The sequence below is a fragment of the Patella vulgata genome, chromosome 1 (assembly GCF_932274485.2).
Source record: "Patella vulgata chromosome 1, xgPatVulg1.2, whole genome shotgun sequence".
Classification (NCBI taxonomy): Eukaryota; Metazoa; Mollusca; class Gastropoda; family Patellidae; genus Patella; species Patella vulgata.
Genome location: NC_065879.2, coordinates 35004778 through 35024060, shown reverse-complemented (window position 1 = coordinate 35024060; position 19283 = coordinate 35004778). Strand labels below are relative to the sequence as shown.

The following is a 19283-nucleotide window of genomic DNA, read 5'->3' as shown; positions in this document are numbered from 1 at the left end:
ATAAAAAAAGATATGCTGGTTGACCTGCTTCTCAGATATCTCTGTGTCTAAAATTGTTTTTCAAATCCTCATGTTTTCTTTTGTATGGCTGTACTGTTTTGGGGAGTGTTCTGTTTGATGATACTAATATACTGATTTACAGGATAACTAGATGTTACTTCATTTTATGTTTGCAACACCCCTGTGGTACCTTTAAATTTTATAATTACCGACACATGCCTTGCACTAGATGACACAGGGGGTTATGCAGAATAGTGGTACACCTGTTTGAGACGTACATTATGGGGTATACCATTATGATCAATGATGCCTAACAACAGAATTAAATTTGATATCTTAATTGCTACATATCAGTGGACAGTGCCATTGCATAAGACTTCTCTGAAGTCAAACTAGATGGAGTGATGGATGTAAGTCATGAAGATATGAAACTTTGTATGTGTGGCAAACATAAGAATAGGTTTCTCAGTCTATCAGATTCTATTGTACTACCAATTGTACACAGGGCCTTGGTTCTTCGTCCAATCCCTGACACATGACTGGAATTGTAGATTCTTTTTTCTAAAAATTTCAATAACAAAACATATATTTCAATATATTTATATTTGTGCATTACATATTCTACTGTACATGTATATATATATACAGTGTATCAGTATATTATATTTTTATAATTTGTGCATTACATAGTTTATTTTAGATACAAGCTTTAACAAGAGTATAACTATAAATACTAAGATATACCAAACACAAATTACCTGTACATCTGTAGTATCAGCTTTTAGAAACAATAAAGATAGTCTGCCCGGCAATGTAACATACACCAACCACCAACTTTGTCCCCATTGTAATTATTAGACTCATTTTGTGATTTTTAGTACTGGGTACATTTTGAGTTTTTATAGTTAGGGGACTGTACTGTAAATAATAATCAAACTTGGGTTGAAAACGGCCATGAACTCAAGCCTATATATTACTAAAATATCAAACATCAGGGGCAATAAGTACTCAAATTGAAGACAATCAGAACACTGAAAACTTTATGCAAGTACAGTTATATATTCATGATGGCACACTCTAGTGAGAAATAACAGTGGTAAACATAGGTCAACAACCAGGCCTCAGAACTGACCATTAGTATTTGTCAAGTATCAGAGAGCTTCCAATATTTGAACAGGATTGTGATAAGGTTAAGTGCATTTACCACCAGTTTTATTCATTAAACTATATGTGGGACGGCTCATTTAAAATGTTACATTATTAATACTGTCTACAAGAGAAAACTTCTCTGGTTTTATAAAGATCAAAATTTTATTTAGTTAGTGTATATATATATATATATATATATATATATTTGTTAAATATGATTTTTTTTTTTTTGTGGTGTCCAATCTAGATATCTGAATGGAACAACTTGCAAATTTCCATAAAAAACTTTGATATTCTTATCCATATTCCTCAGGATTTAAACCTCTTAACATTTTTTTAATTTAAGAAGTTCTAAGGTATCTGAAAGTTTCTAGACATTGTCAATCCTCCCAAGGCAAGTACTGCTTTTTCTTTCTATAGGTTATGCTACAAAATGTAATATACCCAGCCATACTAATTATTATCAGTATAAATTGTTGACTCATCTGATTTGAGACAATCACAGTCTAGTTCTCATTGATGATTTTAAATGAATTGGGCAATTTCCAAATCATGTGAGATCAAACCAAACTGAAGTTTCTATTAAACATATGAAGCTCTGGTACAAAATTTTTACTAAATAATTTAAATAACAGCGAACAGATGTCTTAACTATAGTTGTCCACCAAAGACAGTGAGAGACATTTTTTGATCAAGGCTATGAATGAGATACTGGACAACAACTTCTTGACATTGTGAAAATGGACATTGTATGGTATAAAATTCTTGCAATACGCAATTTAGTTTTCTCGCTTAGATTTCATTAAAATTGATGTATCATTAAATATTACACATAAATAATTTATTATTCCATTATTTGTCTGTTTTAAATTCTAGATTGTAAAAATCAATATATTTTCAAACAACTAAACAAAACATTTACAAAAATATTCAACTTTACATCATTTCAAGAATATTATAATAGATAATATATAACATAATATAGTAAAGCTATAAGTATTGCAGCTGGTTTTATGGCAAGTAAATATGTTTATATCAGCAGTAAATACAAACATAGGCAGAGGCTTATCAAGACCCCTTAATACACCCACCATCAGCAAAATTAACCATGCCTGCTTTAACTTCCTGATTCGCAAGATTTCAAAGATCCTAGCACCCTCCTCCCTGCCCCCAGAGAACAATTTTTGCCCTATATGAATTCACAAAGTTTCATCTATTTGAATTAAAATGCTCAATTGAACGTTAACAGAAAGATAACTCATCCATCTAAGAATCCTAACTTTAATAGCAATTTTCCTCATGGCCTAATGAACAATTCTCACTAATTGAAAATATATCTGACTTGACGATTGTTCACAACAAATTGTGGATGGACGCACTGACGACAACATAAATCAACATTAAATTTGTGCTTATAAAAAAAAGTCATAAAAATTATTAAAGAGTTTTATATACTATGAGAATAAATCAGGAATTCATACATCAACAAGAAAACAAAATATCACATAATATAATATGTAGACCTATACCAGTATATAACATGGATTTAAAATATATGCATAAATAAAGGAGCTAAACCACTTTGATTTAGGTTACCCTCTTCACAAAAAAATCAATACACAATTAAATCGACATTGTGATTGTATTTACCTAAATCAATGAAGTCTAATCCTTTAAATTGTGTTATCAAATTGGTGATTTTCAATACACATATGCTCTGTAATTTACATTCACAATAATTATGAAAATCATTATGCATCATTGATTCATTATATACCCTTTTCACATCACATCTGAACATGAATTAAATGCAGGTTTCAATGACTAATTGAGTAGTGCTTTTGCAATATTTCATCCATACCTAAAGGCTATTTACAAATGATAATTATCTGTTACAAAGTTGATAATCACTGCTTTCCCCATTCTTCTACCACTCTGCTTCATTACATTTTCAATTTCTGGCATCATGGCATGATAAAAACCTTTAGACACATCCAGTGAAACAGAAATTTAGTTTGCATAATTAACCATGGTTTACCATCTTTTCTACTTTCATTTTTCTGGGCAGTTTTTAATAAGTCTTTATTAATATTATTGGTTATTAATTTTTAGAAACTGACCACACAGATATTGGAAATCTGAGGAGTCACAAGTACCGCTAATATGAAGTTTACTGTTCATGTGCAAAACGTCTAGTCAGACTGGATAAAATATCCCAAATCTAGTAGCAATGGGTACAAGAATGGCTTTCCTCATGGAAAGAATGGCTATAACTAGTACAGAATAAGCATATCATTATATAGAAAGTATAACCTATTTTGGGATTTGCTCATGAGAATCAATTAATAAATGTTCAAAATTATCTTGATTAACTGGTATAAATTGTTTCCTTGCTCGACTAAACATATAAACATCAGCTGAATGAACATCAAACCAGAAAGCATGCAGGAAGAGTTGACCCGTCATTAGTTTTAATTTTAGAAAAGGATACGTTGATATATGATGTAACTGTTGTAAACAGTTAACCTGAAATTAGACAATATAAAATTTAGTAGCAGATTATCACTGCAGAGTCAAAGGACTGTATATGAGCTTTGTTTGTTTATGAGAACCAAAAATGTATGGAACCAACTTTCAACAATCAATACATTAAAATGCTGTATGCCAAATACCATGCATCTATGTCTACCGATTTATTTAAGAGTGTCTCAGAAGTATATATACCTTTACCTTAAACTGCTTTAATTTCATAGATATGTCCCAAACCACTCAAAAAACGTTTTTTTTTTAACTAATACATATATTAAACAATATTGGTTACATTCAGTTGGTTTGTAAAGTTTTGGTTAGTCACACTTTTGAGGTTTTTTACTGGCTTCAAAATGTAAGCGATAATTACACCTACTTTGTCCGACATTTCAAGTTACTAAATCTCTATTCTTTGGCACCTAGAAATGGACACAAATGGGTCGAAATGCATATAATAATGTAATATGAATGTATATAAACTGATTTACATTCAATCATTTCTGTTTTTACTGTAATTTATAATCAGTTATGTTTGGCAAAATACACAAAGAGTCCAAATTGAATGGCAATCTTTAGTGTCTGGTTATTCCAGTCTACACTGACAGTATTCTCCTATGGGATGTGTTTAGCCTCGTTCATTGAGTCATTTCATTACAAATGGCGCTCGAAAAATATTCTGGCACTTGATTCGTGTGCCAATTTTCAAATCTTCATTTTGTCTTAAATATTGGATATCAGAAGCCCATCTTTTCACGGTAAGATAACAACATCATTGTCGATTTAAATTGATGATAAGTGGTGCTTGCAATGTCGAAAAACTTTTGATGATACTGAATTAGAGACTTGTCTCTTTTAAAGATACATTGTCATGAAAGTATCTATCAGGTGGTTATTTCCAATAAAAGTATGGCAAATTTGGTATATGGAAAGTATAGACGCCCCCAAAAATACTGGATTACCCGAAAAATACCCACTGGGCAAAAATGGCAGGGTTTCACTACACTAACTGGCAACCCGACTGTTTTCTGCCAGCTTTTTGTGTGCAAGCTTGACTGGGAGCAGTTGTTATTTCTTGATCAAATGGTTAGGCGGTTTTGGGAACATTGAGGGGTGTAAATGTACCAAAGACTCTGCAATTAACGGCAGAAAAAGAAGTTAAGAACTTATTTAGGCCTCAATATGTATGGTAAATGAACAGTAAGTAATGGAAAATACATTCTGAAGAATAGACCCTCCCTTAATGAAGTTAGGTGACAAACATGGCTTCTAACAACAGTTTATTTATAGCTTAAGGTATCTCAACGTGAATACAAAGTTTTGACAGGGATATGAAGCAAATTTTTAATAAATTAATTAGTTTGAATATGCTTTTAGTCCAAGTATATCATCAAATCACATAGTTTGTACGCAGGGAAGTATCCTTAAATGATTGATTACCTGGTTATTGACGAAAACACGCTGACCAATATGATCTCAATAGATGCATTTATCATAATAAAACAGGAACATTTTTTAAATTCAAATCTGTCTTTTTGAACTGATTCTGATATATATGTAAATCAGACCTTGTCTTAAAAGAAGAGTGATAATTGGCCCTCACCTAAACCCGCCTAAATTTCAAATTGGGAGATCAATCTCATTACAGAAGATAGAAATCAAAGTTCAATAGAAACTCTACACATATATACAGGTTCTGATGCTCACCATAAATTTTTTAAAGCAAACTAAGAAAATACCTGAGAAAATTTATCAGTAATGCTGAATTTATTTTCTGGATCAATATAGGCTTCAAAACTTTTATAATTCTCTATTTCAAACAATAATGGTCCGGCATAGTTGTTTGATGGTTTCAATTGTTTAAATATATCAATAGTATCTCTTCCATGAAGTTTTAACCACATTTCTAGATAGGATTTTGAAGGTTCATCCTCCTTCTGTTGTATACAAGTATCATATAACATATTGACAGTCTGAAATAATAATATTGAAAATACTTGTGTAAACTTATTTATATGATATAAAATATTAACGCATGTGTGTGTGTGTGAATCATTTGATTGATTTATAAATCAAAGATATCGATTTTCTCCAAAACTGTGTATATAGGGTGTTCCTGAACAACTAAAGATATGTTGCCAGGCAACGAAACATACGTCCACAGCAGCTAAGTCGTCCAGACAGTCAACAAGTGTTGTCGCATATTTCTTCTTTTGTCAGTAATGTGGATGTTTACAACACATGAAAATCTGATTACAAGTAAAAATAACCCATGAAATAATTATCAGAAAACATTAGAATTTGTTTTGATTGTTTGTCTCATGACCTTAAACAATTTATATTAACTTTAGTCTCTAGAGCATCCACAAGATTTTTCAAAGTAATCAAGGGCCTGAACTCTGGTAGTAATTATCGGAAATCGGAAATCGGAAAATGAATAGGATTCTTTGTCTCATGACCTTAAATACGGTGTATAAGTTTAAAGTCAACCAGATATTAACTTTAGCCTCTAGAGTATCCACAAGATTTGTTAAAGTGATCAAGGGTCTTAACTTTGGAAGTAATTATCTGAAATCTCTGAAAATCAATAGGCTTCTTCGTCTCATGACCTTAATGACTGTGTATAAATTTAAAGTCAATCGGATATTAACTTTAGCCTCTAGCACGTCCACAAGCAATTGTGGACGACGGATCGACTGACGGGGGCGACGAAAATATGAGACCACATTTCGATGTGGGTGTATAAAAATGAAATTGGTATAACATTTTTGTCATTATGAATAAATAAACAGATGATACTACATGCAGTCAATTTAATTCTAAGTACAATGCAATGCAATGGAATAAACAGGCCGAAATGTGAAAGCAAGTTTTGCCAGGTATATTTATAGTATACTGACTGCAACCAATATTTTATCGCATAATTAATTTTTTAGGTACATTTCATCAGCTGCCCCGAAGGGTTTGCTTTGGATCATAATAGTCAAATTGCATGGTTGCTATTCACCTCATTTACCTGACAAGGAGTAGGGTCACCTGTCCACCATTGTGGGTTTTCCCCGTGCCCTCTGGCTCTGGTTTCCTCCCACTGCTAAACACCCATACGCGCAAGCGAATTATTGACATAAAATAGAAGCATATGTTAATCCCAAAATGACCTAGTTTGTGTTGAGTAAACATTAAACCCCCTTCCTCTCCACCCTCAGGTTCGAATGGGCTTCTCGCAAAGATAAAACTACCTAAATATATATGTAGTGCAGATTTTTTAACCCATTAAACACCATATAGAAGTTTCTTCTGAAGGGATTAAATTTGACTAGAGATGCAAAGTCTCCTCTTTTTGTAATACAACTATACACATACCTTACAATCAGAATGACCACATACAACAATATCTTTAACATTTTTTTGAATACAACCAAACTCAAGTGCTCCTGCTTCGGTAGACACAGTATTTTGATTCAGAGTGCTGGCATCGGGTACCATATTTCCCACATTACGAACAATAAAATGATCACCAAGATCATCATCTAGAAACCTATTTGGACGAACTCTAGCATCCATACAGGAAAATATAACAGCTTTCGGCTAGAAAAAAGATAATAGAAATAATTCAAACAATACTTCAATGAACGAAAGATAGCTGATGCTAGGCAACAGAAAATATAATCCTTATAAGACATATAGAAATAGATTTCACTAAAAATAACACACTAATATGGATATACTACTTCTGAATTTTATTAACATGCTACGTTTCAATACTCATACAGGTATTGTTATCAAGCAAATAATAATTAATTAACAAAAACGTAGTGCAATATATAGATAACTACTTTGGAAGCCATTTAGCAGATACAACAATAACAACAAATTGATTAACAAGATGAAAGATATAATATATAGAAAATATGCCTACAACTGCTAAGTTGTCTGAGCTGTCCACTAAGTTTGTTATATTTTTATTTTTTTGAAGGTATGAAAGCTTTCACAAGTAGCTCTACTAAAGATAGGCTGCCAGGAAATAAAAATCTAGTGCAGCTATAAAGTATGCCTACAAAGAATGAAAGAACTGGTGGACAGATCCCAGCATTAATCTATCCCATATTGGCTGGAATTTATCCCCACAACAGATAAAAGTTCCTCGTATAAATTTGATTCTAATAATGGTTCATGACAATGCAATATGCAGCATGGATAAAATATAATTACTGTCCCAACTTTCAAATGATATAATACATTGTATTCAAATGACTCATAGCCTTGTATGAGAATGTAGTTTATCTAAATGTTAGTATATTTTAATGCAGTTCAACTCTGAAGGTGGGTCTCATTACACTCGCCCTGTGCGTTCAGGAAACGTCCTTTTGATTGAATCCTTGTCGAAAAATGTTCACTTCCCAGTCAATTTTACTGGGCAACTTTTCACTGCTAAATGGTCGCGTGTCAGTCCCTGTGAACATCCGTACAATGTAAAGGAACATTTTAGTGCAACACAACATGTTGTTAAAAATACGTCCCCTTCTGCTAAACGACTTGGCTGACGCCATTGAAATTTACTCGGCCACATCTGAAGAAACAAAATTTAGGTAAGCTGGGGGGAAAAAAATTGGAATCTTTGAATCTTCAGTCATTTATTGCTTTGCCTAGCCCAATTACAATGTAATAGACCTGAACTAATTTTAATGTATACTATACTCTAGGATCTACTGTAGCCTACATGTACTAGCCTAGTTTTACCATACAAAATTATTGTTTGAAAAAGTTTATCGAATGCAAGTTGTTTTCACCAATCAACATCAACTGTAAACTTATTTCATGTGATGGAAATCATAAATTAACACAAGTTAGGCTATAAGTACGCAATAAATGTTCTACAACAATGAATTTATTTTTAAACCGAGTGTCGTATAACCACTTGCATTTGTATTTGCCACCTGGGTGACAAATAACCATTCCCACGAAAAGAGAATAGAAAAGTAGAATACGATAATTATTATGATATATTAATATACGAACCTGAATATTTTTGTTTATCTCTATTAATTTCTTTAATGAATTTGCCTTGCTTGCTTTATTATAGCGCAAAATACCATTCAACATTTTTTCTATGACAGGCATTTTGCAGTTGAAGAGTGCTTACCAGTGCCGTAAAATATTGAAAATAATAACAGTTTGCTAAATTTCGACACAGCCTTCACCTTCAAAGGTCACAGAATTAACAGTTTGGAGTTATCTTCCATTGATAAGTCTCGATTGTCAAGAATATCTCCGACGTGTCACCATAGATATGAAATTAAAGGAGCTAGACCTCTAACTCAATATTTTCCATAATCTTAAAAATTAAAAGCACGAATTAGAATTCAATATTTTGGTGCATTTCAATGAATATTAATGTTGCTATCTTGCCGTGAAAATATTTAACAGACAATGAACACTTTATAATCAATACGATACACGAGTCGTGTATTCTATGATTTTGTGTGCCATTTGTAATGAACAAAGAAAAACATGTCCTACAAGGGGAAGTAATAAGTGGTTTAATGGTTAATTCTCAAACGACAAAACAATAATAATAATAAAAAAACGTTTAAAATATAGGCCTACTGTTCGATTTGGACTGTTCACGGACTTCCCCGGACATAATTACTTTTATTTATTATTCCATCATGTATAGTGCGCACTTTCATATAACGTGTTCAGTGGAACTTTACAAAGTGACTGTGCAATCATAAAAAGATTATTAACATGTTAACAGTTATACAGCGTCAGTTAAAAGCTTGTTTGATAAATATGTTTTAAGTTGTTTTTTATAAAAGAATAGAGATGTGCAACACCTTAAAAAAAACATGGTAGATTATTCCACAAAATAATATGATTAGAAATTACAATAATATTTTAAACATATGAATATAAATTATATTACATTAATGAATATGTACTTTTAGAGTCAAAATATTCGTTTATTTTTAGGTTACATAGAATAGAAAAATACGCCCTTTAAATGAGCGTCTTAGTTCGTCTGCACGTACCAACCGGCAAACGAAAACGGACATACCCCATCGTCATCATACATGTATTGTATCCAACTTTCATCAGTCAGTGCTAGCAGCTCTTGTTTCCAGGATACTGTAAAATTAAACTTGGGATATAATGCATGTATTTACATGTAGTGCTAATTTGTTTATGTCGAATCACGATATTCTGATAAAAATACACATGAAATACATGTCATTGACACATTAATTCATAATCTCTAGCAAAAGAACAGTATGATGCCATAACCAATTAAGGATTGAAGTAAAAACTGCTATTGCTCTGTATCGTATACATGTGTATATGAGTATATATTATTACAGTATAAATTATTAAATGTAAATATATAGTAATAATATAAAATGTAAATCATTATATTATGATTATCACCACTTAGGATGTTTTGTACATAATATTTGTTTTCCACTCTTGAAATTTATAGGTTTTTTATATTTTGTAAGTTTTCACTCTCATTACGTTATATTCTTGGTTTCGTGTGTAACAGATTTTATAATTGATCTTTGTGCAACGCCTATTCTGGGGTTAATTTGTTTAAATATACTTTAACAATGTCATTACGAACATGATTTTGGATGTCAAGTGTCTTGTATCAAAACTGAACAATAAAAAGTTACGGTCCGATATCTTTCAATATTTATGCCAATAAGATGTTATCAGTTTAATGCAAACTTGGACTGATAGTGATCATGATAATATGATTTATATTTAGTCTCACAAAGATCTGTTTTGTGGCCATTCCGGTTTTATATTCAGTCGAAAGGGGGACAACTGTTCAAGACTTGGGAGACGCGGTGGCTCTACCATTTTAATATGATAAAAATTCAAAAACGGTTTACAAATTCTTGATTCCTCCGATGGCAATATAATTCGGTTCAAATTACTCAAATCGCCTTTTAATCTCATTATTGGTCTCTATAATGTCTCATATTATATCCTCAAACAAATCTCTACAATTTGGTAGAAAAGGAAATTCAATCCCTTTGATGAACTTAAAAATTATATATATGTGAATATAAAAATATAGATGATGTACATTTAGGAGGTGACTTTAACACCCGGATGCGAAATCTTCAGGATATTTTCAATTTAGAAATACAAACTTCTACTGGTAACAAACATTTCTCACAATTTAGGAATACTAATCTAACAAACAAAAATAAATTAAGAATTAGGAATAATAAAGATCTTGTAATAAATATCCGGAGAAAAGAACTCATCAATTTATGTAACACAAAAGATATGTATAGTAGCCTATATAAATTTATATAGTTAAAACTAATAAAGGTCTTTCAAAACAAATAGATTCAGATATGGGAGCGAAGCAAGGGTGTGTCTTGAGTCCCACACTATTCAACATCTATATGAATGATTTGCAATCATATTGTGATGACCGAGACGCTCCATGTTTGAACAATTTGTAATCCCACATTTTGCTCTTTGTAGATGACTTGGTTATATTCTCAACCTCATCGCCAGGTTCTTCTAAACTCTCTTAATCATTTTCATGACTTCTGTACAAACTGACAGTTACAAGTAAATCCAAAGAAATCTAAGATAGTGCTCTTTATATAAACCTAATAACAAACCTAATAGAAAATATTTATGTCTTACTTTTGGCAATATAAAACTTGATATTGTAAACTAGCGACCGCCTTAAACGATGAGTTATCTGTTATGTTGACCTTGGCAAAAAGGCTAGTATAGTATAAAAACAAAATGTGCCCCTCTGTTACCTTCCTATTTATCAAACTCAATGGATCTGTGGCAAACCAATTGACTTGTATGCCTGAGATAGGGATCTCAAACTGTTAGTTTTAAGGGATTCATTTTATCAAAGTGGGCCCAAATAGATCACAATAAATATCGATTAAAAACTGTAAGTCAATTTTATATCCCCCACCCCATCCTCCCACCACAAAAAAACAATATTTGTTGCAGGGCAGAACTTGGACCTTTCCGCTTACAACTAGAATGATACGGGGTTTTTTTTTTTTTATTAAAGACTAAATAACTTTAAAAAAAAATAATAACCCTGTCCTTGCTGCAACGTTCCAGGATGACATTAAATTTTATATAAAACGGCAAATTTTGATATCAAATTATCTTGGACAGCCTCTGTTACATGTCTGCTAAATTACTTTCCATATAATCTCAACTAAAAGTAATGTTAAATCAGCTCTCCAATCACAATTCAATTTAAATTTTACTGCATCATGCTGCTCAAATGAAAATAAATGTGATGAAATTAATAACATGGATTATTTAAAACCCAAATTAACACTTATGCTGATTATTTATTACACGTTCATAACAAGAATTTCAAAATTGCAATGACTTCGCTTCGAATCAGTTCCCACTCTCTCTAAATTGAAAGGGGCAGATATAAAGCTATAAACCATCAGACCACAAAATATGTCAATCATGTACTTTACAAAAAATTAAAAGTGAATTACATTTCCTACTAGAATGCTCGTTCTACGAACCTCTCTGTACTATTTACATATACCCAACACTTACTGACAATTGTCAACCATATAATATATTTGAAACTCGCCTTTTCATTCTTGTTTGCTTTCTTAAAGGGCGTATGGCTCTATTTTTTAGAACCTTGAAATAGACAAAACTGGTTCTAAAAGCACATATATTAATGTATAATATATAAAGTGATTTATATTCAATTTTTGTAAAAAATATTGTAATTTCTAATCAATAATTATGTTCGGTGAAATACGTGGACAGTTCAAATTACCGTTGCTTCAAGTTTCAAATTGAACTGTCCGATACTATCGGTAACATAAGATTATGTCTATTTTTTTATTTACATGTATTGAAATATACAGCAGTGAGTCAAGAGCATCCGCCATTGTACGCGACCGTGTCACTCTGACATAATAAAGACAGTCGTGGCGTTAACACATAATGTAGGCTATACATGTATTATGAAATCGTTTATTTGATGGAGAACTAGACATGGGTGTAATACTACATTCCACAGAATTGTATCATTAGATCCTATCACTAAATGATCTAGACAAATATCAGTTGACAAAAGCAATATTAAAGATGCCTTATTTATATGTAAGAGTTAAATCGGTCTTGCATCAAGTATTATATAAATTATTATTTATTTAGACATTTATTTACATAGTAAGTCCATAATCAAACCTCCAGACCATCGAATGATCGAGATCTTAATTGGATGAAAACGGTAAATGGGTAATTACGACTTCGTAGCAATGGTACGAGACAATCGAGACTATTTAGACTAAATCTTGTCTGGAATGTGATTGAAATTTTCAATATAATTTTAGGGCACGTGAGCGGGGGGACGGCGGGGGGCAGCTGGGACACTTTCCCAGGGGCTCGGAGCCTAGAGGGGTCCGGAGCTATGCCGAGTAATGTGTATAAAGAAATTGTTGGGATAATCTAATGAAACAAATACACTTTTACTTGATCGTAAAGTTGAAGAAAACCGGTAACTTATCTCAACGTGGGTACCTACATGTAGTGGCGTGGAAATGATTAGAATCAGATTATGACTGTTCACTTTTAAAGTAAAAATGGTGAATTAAAAATTACAAGTTACCGGTCCGGACCCTCGTGCCGTAGGACCCCGATCCGTCCTTGTTCCGTTTGAGGCTCTTACCACTGTCAGGGTTTCCGGGCCCCAGCAGGTAAGCAGGGCCTAGTCCGGACCTGCAGAACGCTGCATTGATGGTTAGCTTCCAAGTGTGCACAAAAAGTTCCATTGGAATCCAGTTCAACGTGATTGAAAAAATAAACGAATAGTAATAAAAAAATATTTCTTTTTGATATCTTGGAGTCTGATGGTCACGATTTTTGTTTTTCCATTTGTTTGCTTGCTTAAAATTTTCTGCCAAAATCGTGTATATCTGAATTATTATTAATGAAACTAAAACGGGGGGCTATCGCGCGGTCCCTGATAATATATTCATTTTCATTATCTGTTTTTTGACTATTATAGCAACAAGGAGCATCTCTTTGAATCTTACATAATGCGTCTTTAAGTTTTCTACATACTATAACATCCACTTTAACAATTGGATCGGAAATTTAACCTTCAAGGGGTATCAGTTTCTTGTTTTGCATTCTATTTTTGACTGTTTATTTAACTAATAGATGAATTTAAATGTATGTATACGGCAAAATCGACAGATGGTTTCACTACCAGGTCACGGTGATTTATTATGCGCTCTGTGAAAATACTCTTTGAAATGAAATGAAAATAGATGGGGTTTAACGTCCTACTGAAGACGCCATGCAGTGAGCATTGGGGAAAATATTGCCGGAACAGCGGCGCTAGTCGCTACGACCTACTCCTCTCGGCGCTGCAATTGCGCCCTCTTATTTTGATTTCCAGCTGTCAAGGATTTTCTTATCCATACGAAACGACTAGACACTGCTCTTGCATTGCTGACAAGGTGAGTAACGCTGAAAAATCCAGAGATACTTCTCCGCCCAGCACTGGGATCGAACTGTACATGCGATATAAAATAAATGCGACTACTTGTTCGATCAATGGTGTGGCTGTCGCTCTGACAATGCACTCTGCGTGATACACGAGAAACTGGAAGTTCCGACAAATGTGGATATTTATAGAATTCTAGTCATCATACAGAAATCCCATTTATATTTAGCTGTATAGAAGGGAAGCATCGACAGTGTCAGCGTCAGAATCCAAACGTCTATGAGAGAAATTACAACATATCAGCACCCAAGGGCCAAAAAGCAAGAAATGCCTAAAATAAACAGATTTGTGGTAAGTTACACAGCTATATATTAGTATATATACTGCATGTAGTTATGTCAAAAAGCCGACCGTTACGGATGGCTGAAGTTGCGTCTGTAAACAAGTCAAGACATAATTACGGGCAACGGTGTTTCTTGTGTCAGTTTATTTCAGACGCTGGGATCATTTTTTGAATTAGGAGCATTGGTGTATAATCCTAATGGAGTCGTAGGATTTTGATATGTGTGAAAAGGAACGGTTTAAACAGCAACATGTATTTCAATTTAAGATTTGGGCTTTGATTTCGACTGGTTTTTTTCATTTTTATTTCAGATAATATAGTACCATCGAACTCCATGGATACACCTGAATTAAAAATTGAAATAGCTACCTCTTCAGAGGCTGGTTATTCTGGCGAAGAAAACTGCACAAAGAATAGCAAAAAACAACATGATAGTTATGTATTATTTAAAAACCTGCAAGCCAGTGACTTAGGCCAATATTCAGACGACGATTTGTTTATTTATATTAAGTATATGGGAAGTCGAACTGTTCGGGTTACTGTGTACAACGAAGATCATACACATTTTGAAAATGCTACTGGTTTTATATGCAAGAGAAATGGGGAGGTGTACGTTGTTACAAATTCGCACGTCATTAATTCTGAACTGAAAGCCGAAAACTGTACCATTGATTTTAATTACGAGGACGAGGAAGGCACCAATACTATCACAACACGTGGAACAAAACTAAGACACGTGAACCCGAAAAGAGACTATTGTCAAATTGAATTTGAGACCGGGCCTGTACGTCATATTACAGATGCTATCCTTGATTTATGGAATTATAATGTATGGGTGAGGTTCCCCGGGGAAAGAGAAGAAGAAAAGTACTACATATTAAAAATGGACCGTGACTTCGTTCTACAAACGACATCTCTCTTAAATCACAAAGAACTTCCAGATCAACCAATAGAGGTGAGATTTAACGACAATAGTGTTAGCCAAATCACCGAGATCTACAAACGAACACCAGATTACGATTATGTTAAGTTCGGTCCCGTACCTCAATGGCTGATAAGTTTTCACCAAGCTGTGCTTCCTGTATTAAATATCAATGGTGATAAGGCAATCTCAGTTATCAGTATCTCTCACCCCCATGGCTTACCGAAGAAGGTTTCCATAGGCGAACAACTAGACGAAGGCGACAACGGATATGTTCTTTACCATTCTGCTACAACATGTTTCGGAAGTAGTGGGTCCCCAGTCTTCAGAATTGGTATCAAAGACATTGGTAAATTCCCAAGGACAATGCTGTATACACACTACGAAGGGGCGGCCCTCCACGAATATAACGACAAAAGCATTCGCTCGGGAAACTACAACAAAGCAACTCTGAATACGAGGAGACCGAATAGACCCAGCGTAAAATCCTAAAGACAAAAATATTGTGTTGTCTTAAAGTCATGTCAAATTAATAGGATAATTCAAGCAATATGAGCGCGTGGTTGTACTTTTGTAGGTTCTATTTTAACTCTCTCTGGCTCAGAGTAGGATATCTTTCGCGATGGTGAAATGTGAAACAGAACTGGACTACATAACGAGGCATTGCGCGTGGATATTAAAATGGTTTACCATTAATGTTAAGTGTTGTGTGCTAAAATCATTTCCTAAACCCTAAACTTAGTCTTTCGTTGAAATTTATAAATAGTACAGTGGATGCTTCTGCTCAGAGTTCTGATACTATATGCGCATGAAACGTTGATTTTGTTTGTCGTGGACTTGAGAGTATTTCTTACTGGCCAATTAGATCATATAAGTATGTTTATAGTTTATTAGATCAAAGGATTTTTTTTCCATCTCGGGGTATATATAGAGAGCTGGGGTTTAAAATCCCTACCCGACAAAAACTGTCATTTCAAATTGAACTGTCCGATAGTATATATCGGTAACATAAGATTATGTCTATTTTTTTATTTACATGTATTGAAATATACAGCAGTGAGTCTAGAGCATCCGCCATTGTACGCGACCGTGTCACTCTGACATAATAAAGACAGTCGTGGCGTAAACACATAATGTAGGCTATACATGTATTATGAAATCGTTTATTTGATGGAGAACTAGACATGGGTGTAATACTACATTCCACAGAATTGTATCATTAGGTCCTATCACTAAATGATCTAGGCTATACATGTATGTAGGCGATTTGTTTATTTATATTAAGTATATGGGAAGTCGAACTGTTCGGGTTACTGTGTACAACGAAGATCATACACATTTTGAAAATGCTACTGGTTTTATATGCAAGAGAAATGGGGAGGTGTACGTTGTTACAAATTCGCACGTCATTAATTCTGAACTGAAAGCCGAAAACTGTACCATTGATTTTAATTACGAGGACGAGGAAGGCACCAATACTATCACAACACGTGGAACAAAACTAAGACACGTGAACCCGAAAAGAGACTATTGTCAAATTGAATTTGAGACCGGGCCTGTACGTCATATTACAGATGCTATCCTTGATTTATGGAATTATAATGTATGGGTGAGGTTCCCCGGGGAAAGAGAAGAAGAAAAGTACTACATATTAAAAATGGACTGTGACTTCGTTCTACAAACGACATCTCTCTTAAATCACAAAGAACTTCCAGATCAACCAATAGAGGTGAGATTTAACGACAATAGTGTTAGCCAAATCACCGAGATCTACAAACGAACACCAGATTACGATTATGTTAAGTTCGGTCCCGTACCTCAATGGCTGATAAGTTTTCACCAAGCTGTGCTTCCTGTATTAAATATCAATGGTGATAAGGCAATCTCAGTTATCAGTATCTCTCACCCCCATGGCTTACCGAAGAAGGTTTCCATAGGCGAACAACTAGACGAAGGCGACAACGGATATGTTCTTTACCATTCTGCTACAACATGTTTCGGAAGTAGTGGGTCCCCAGTCTTCAGAATTGGTATCAAAGACATTGGTAAATTCCCAAGGACAATGCTGTATACACACTACGAAGGCGCGGCCCTCCACGAATATAACGACAAAAGCATTCGCTCGGGAAACTACAACAAAGCAACTCTGAATACGAGGAGACCGAATAGAACTAGCGTAAAATCCTAAAGACAAAAATATTGTGTTGTCTTAAAGTCATGTCAAATTAATAGGATAATTCAAGCAATATGAGCGCGTGGTTGTACTTTTGTGGGTTCTATTTTAACTCTCTCTGGCTCAGAGTAGGATATCTTTCGCGATGGTGAAATGTGAAACAGAACTGGACTACATAACGAGGCATTGCGCGTGGATATTAAAATGGTTTACCATTAATGTTAAGTGTTGTGTGCTAAAATCATTTCCTAAACCCTAAACTTAGTCTTTCGTTGAAATTTATAAATAGTACAGTGGATGCTTCTGCTCGGAGTTCTGAACTATATGCGCATGAAACGTTGATTTTGTTTGTCGTGGACTTGAGAGTATTTCTTACTGGCCAATTAGATCATATAAGTATGTTTATAGTTTATTAGATCAAAGGATTTTTTTTCCATCTCGGGGTATATATAGAGAGCTGGGGTTTAAAATCCCTACCCGACAAAAACTGTCATTTCAGGACTAACATGTGGTTCAAGTTTATTTCAATAATTTACTGGGCAGTTGATCCTACTCCTTGTCACGTACATGCGGGGGTCTAAACAACGTCACTTAACTTAGGGAAATACCTAATAATCTGAAACACACCCGTTAAACTATAACGGCCACCCACTCCCCTCATCTTAAGGTTATATTTTGTAAATGAGCATGTTAAACCCCATTTCATTTCATGTATCATTGTTTCCGCTGTATTACTGTATCCAAATGGAGTGTACAAAATCTTTGTTTGTATCTTTTGCAATTAATAATTTTCGGGTTTTATGGGAAGTGTATATTTGACTGTAGTGTGTGTGTCTTGTTCACAGGTTGTCTTTTGGCTATTGTTTGTGTGGTGTGGTCCTCCTGCATTTTTAATTTACAATATTTATTCATGTATCATTGGTTTATTAAGATGTTTACAATATTTATTCATGTGGTCTATTTATCTAATGTTAAAATATGTCGGTGTGTTGTATTGTCTACTTTTTATTCCACGTCGAATGATGTTAGGGATGGGGGATAACTGAAAAAGTGTTCCGACTGCCCGCCTGTCTGTCCTTAATATTACAGATATCATCCAACTGATTTTAAGTATAACTAGAATCCGTATTCAAGCCATGCAAGGGGATTAATTGTCATAACTGACCTCTTTAATATGGGTGACCTCATAATAAATTATCAGTATTACATTTGCTGATATCAAATATATATATTTTACGCATCGATGCATCGGGAGCAAAGAGAGAGGGAGTAAGAGGGGGAGATGGGGTTTAATGTCCACTCATCACAAACTAGGTTATTTCCGGATTAACATAATGGTAAAGCATTTATTTTAAAACCCAAAAGGTTAGACAGCTGACCATTGGATCGAAGAAACAACTAATTTGCGTCTACTTTAATGGCGCGAGTCTTGTTAGAAAAGTCTGTAGTCCTCGTATAACACAAAAAACTGTGGATGACACGAAAAAATCGTGGAATGCAGTAGCAGTATGCAAAACGAAACAAGCGTAGTAATTGTGACGAAACATTGCCCACGTTGCACGTCACATCCCTCCCACTTGGGCGTGTGGTAAAGCGACGCTGCTGTTGGTCGACTTGCTCGAGAGAACAGGGGACGTGAAACCGAGAGCCGGAGAGGGGGACGATGGCTCAAGGTGAACCAAGA

The 19283-nt window shown here is 34.0% G+C and overlaps 2 protein-coding genes across 3 annotated transcripts; one reads left to right on the top strand and one right to left on the bottom strand.

Annotated features, from left to right (window-relative positions):
• Positions 1-584: 584 nt before the first annotated feature.
• LOC126823933 (beta carbonic anhydrase 1) lies at positions 585-8889 on the bottom strand. The gene is made up of 4 exons (XM_050553009.2): positions 8695-8889; positions 7039-7263; positions 5415-5648; positions 585-3675 (listed from the first exon to the last, which is right to left on the bottom strand). The coding sequence occupies exons 1-4, from the start codon at positions 8794-8796 to the stop codon at positions 3463-3465; spliced, it is 774 nt and encodes a 257-aa protein (XP_050408966.1). The 5' UTR covers positions 8797-8889; the 3' UTR covers positions 585-3462.
• A 5299-nt stretch (positions 8890-14188) lies between these two features.
• LOC126823874 (uncharacterized) lies at positions 14189-18590 on the top strand. Of its 2 annotated transcripts, none has more exons than XM_050552931.2 (2): positions 14189-14512; positions 14816-18590. In XM_050552931.2, the coding sequence occupies exon 2, from the start codon at positions 16679-16681 to the stop codon at positions 17612-17614; it is 936 nt and encodes a 311-aa protein (XP_050408888.1). In that variant the 5' UTR covers positions 14189-14512; positions 14816-16678; the 3' UTR covers positions 17615-18590. The 2 variants fall into 2 exon arrangements, with proteins under 2 accessions (XP_050408888.1, XP_050408882.1); XM_050552925.2 differs by having other exon boundaries at positions 14204-14512.
• The last annotated feature ends 693 nt before the right edge of the window (positions 18591-19283 follow it).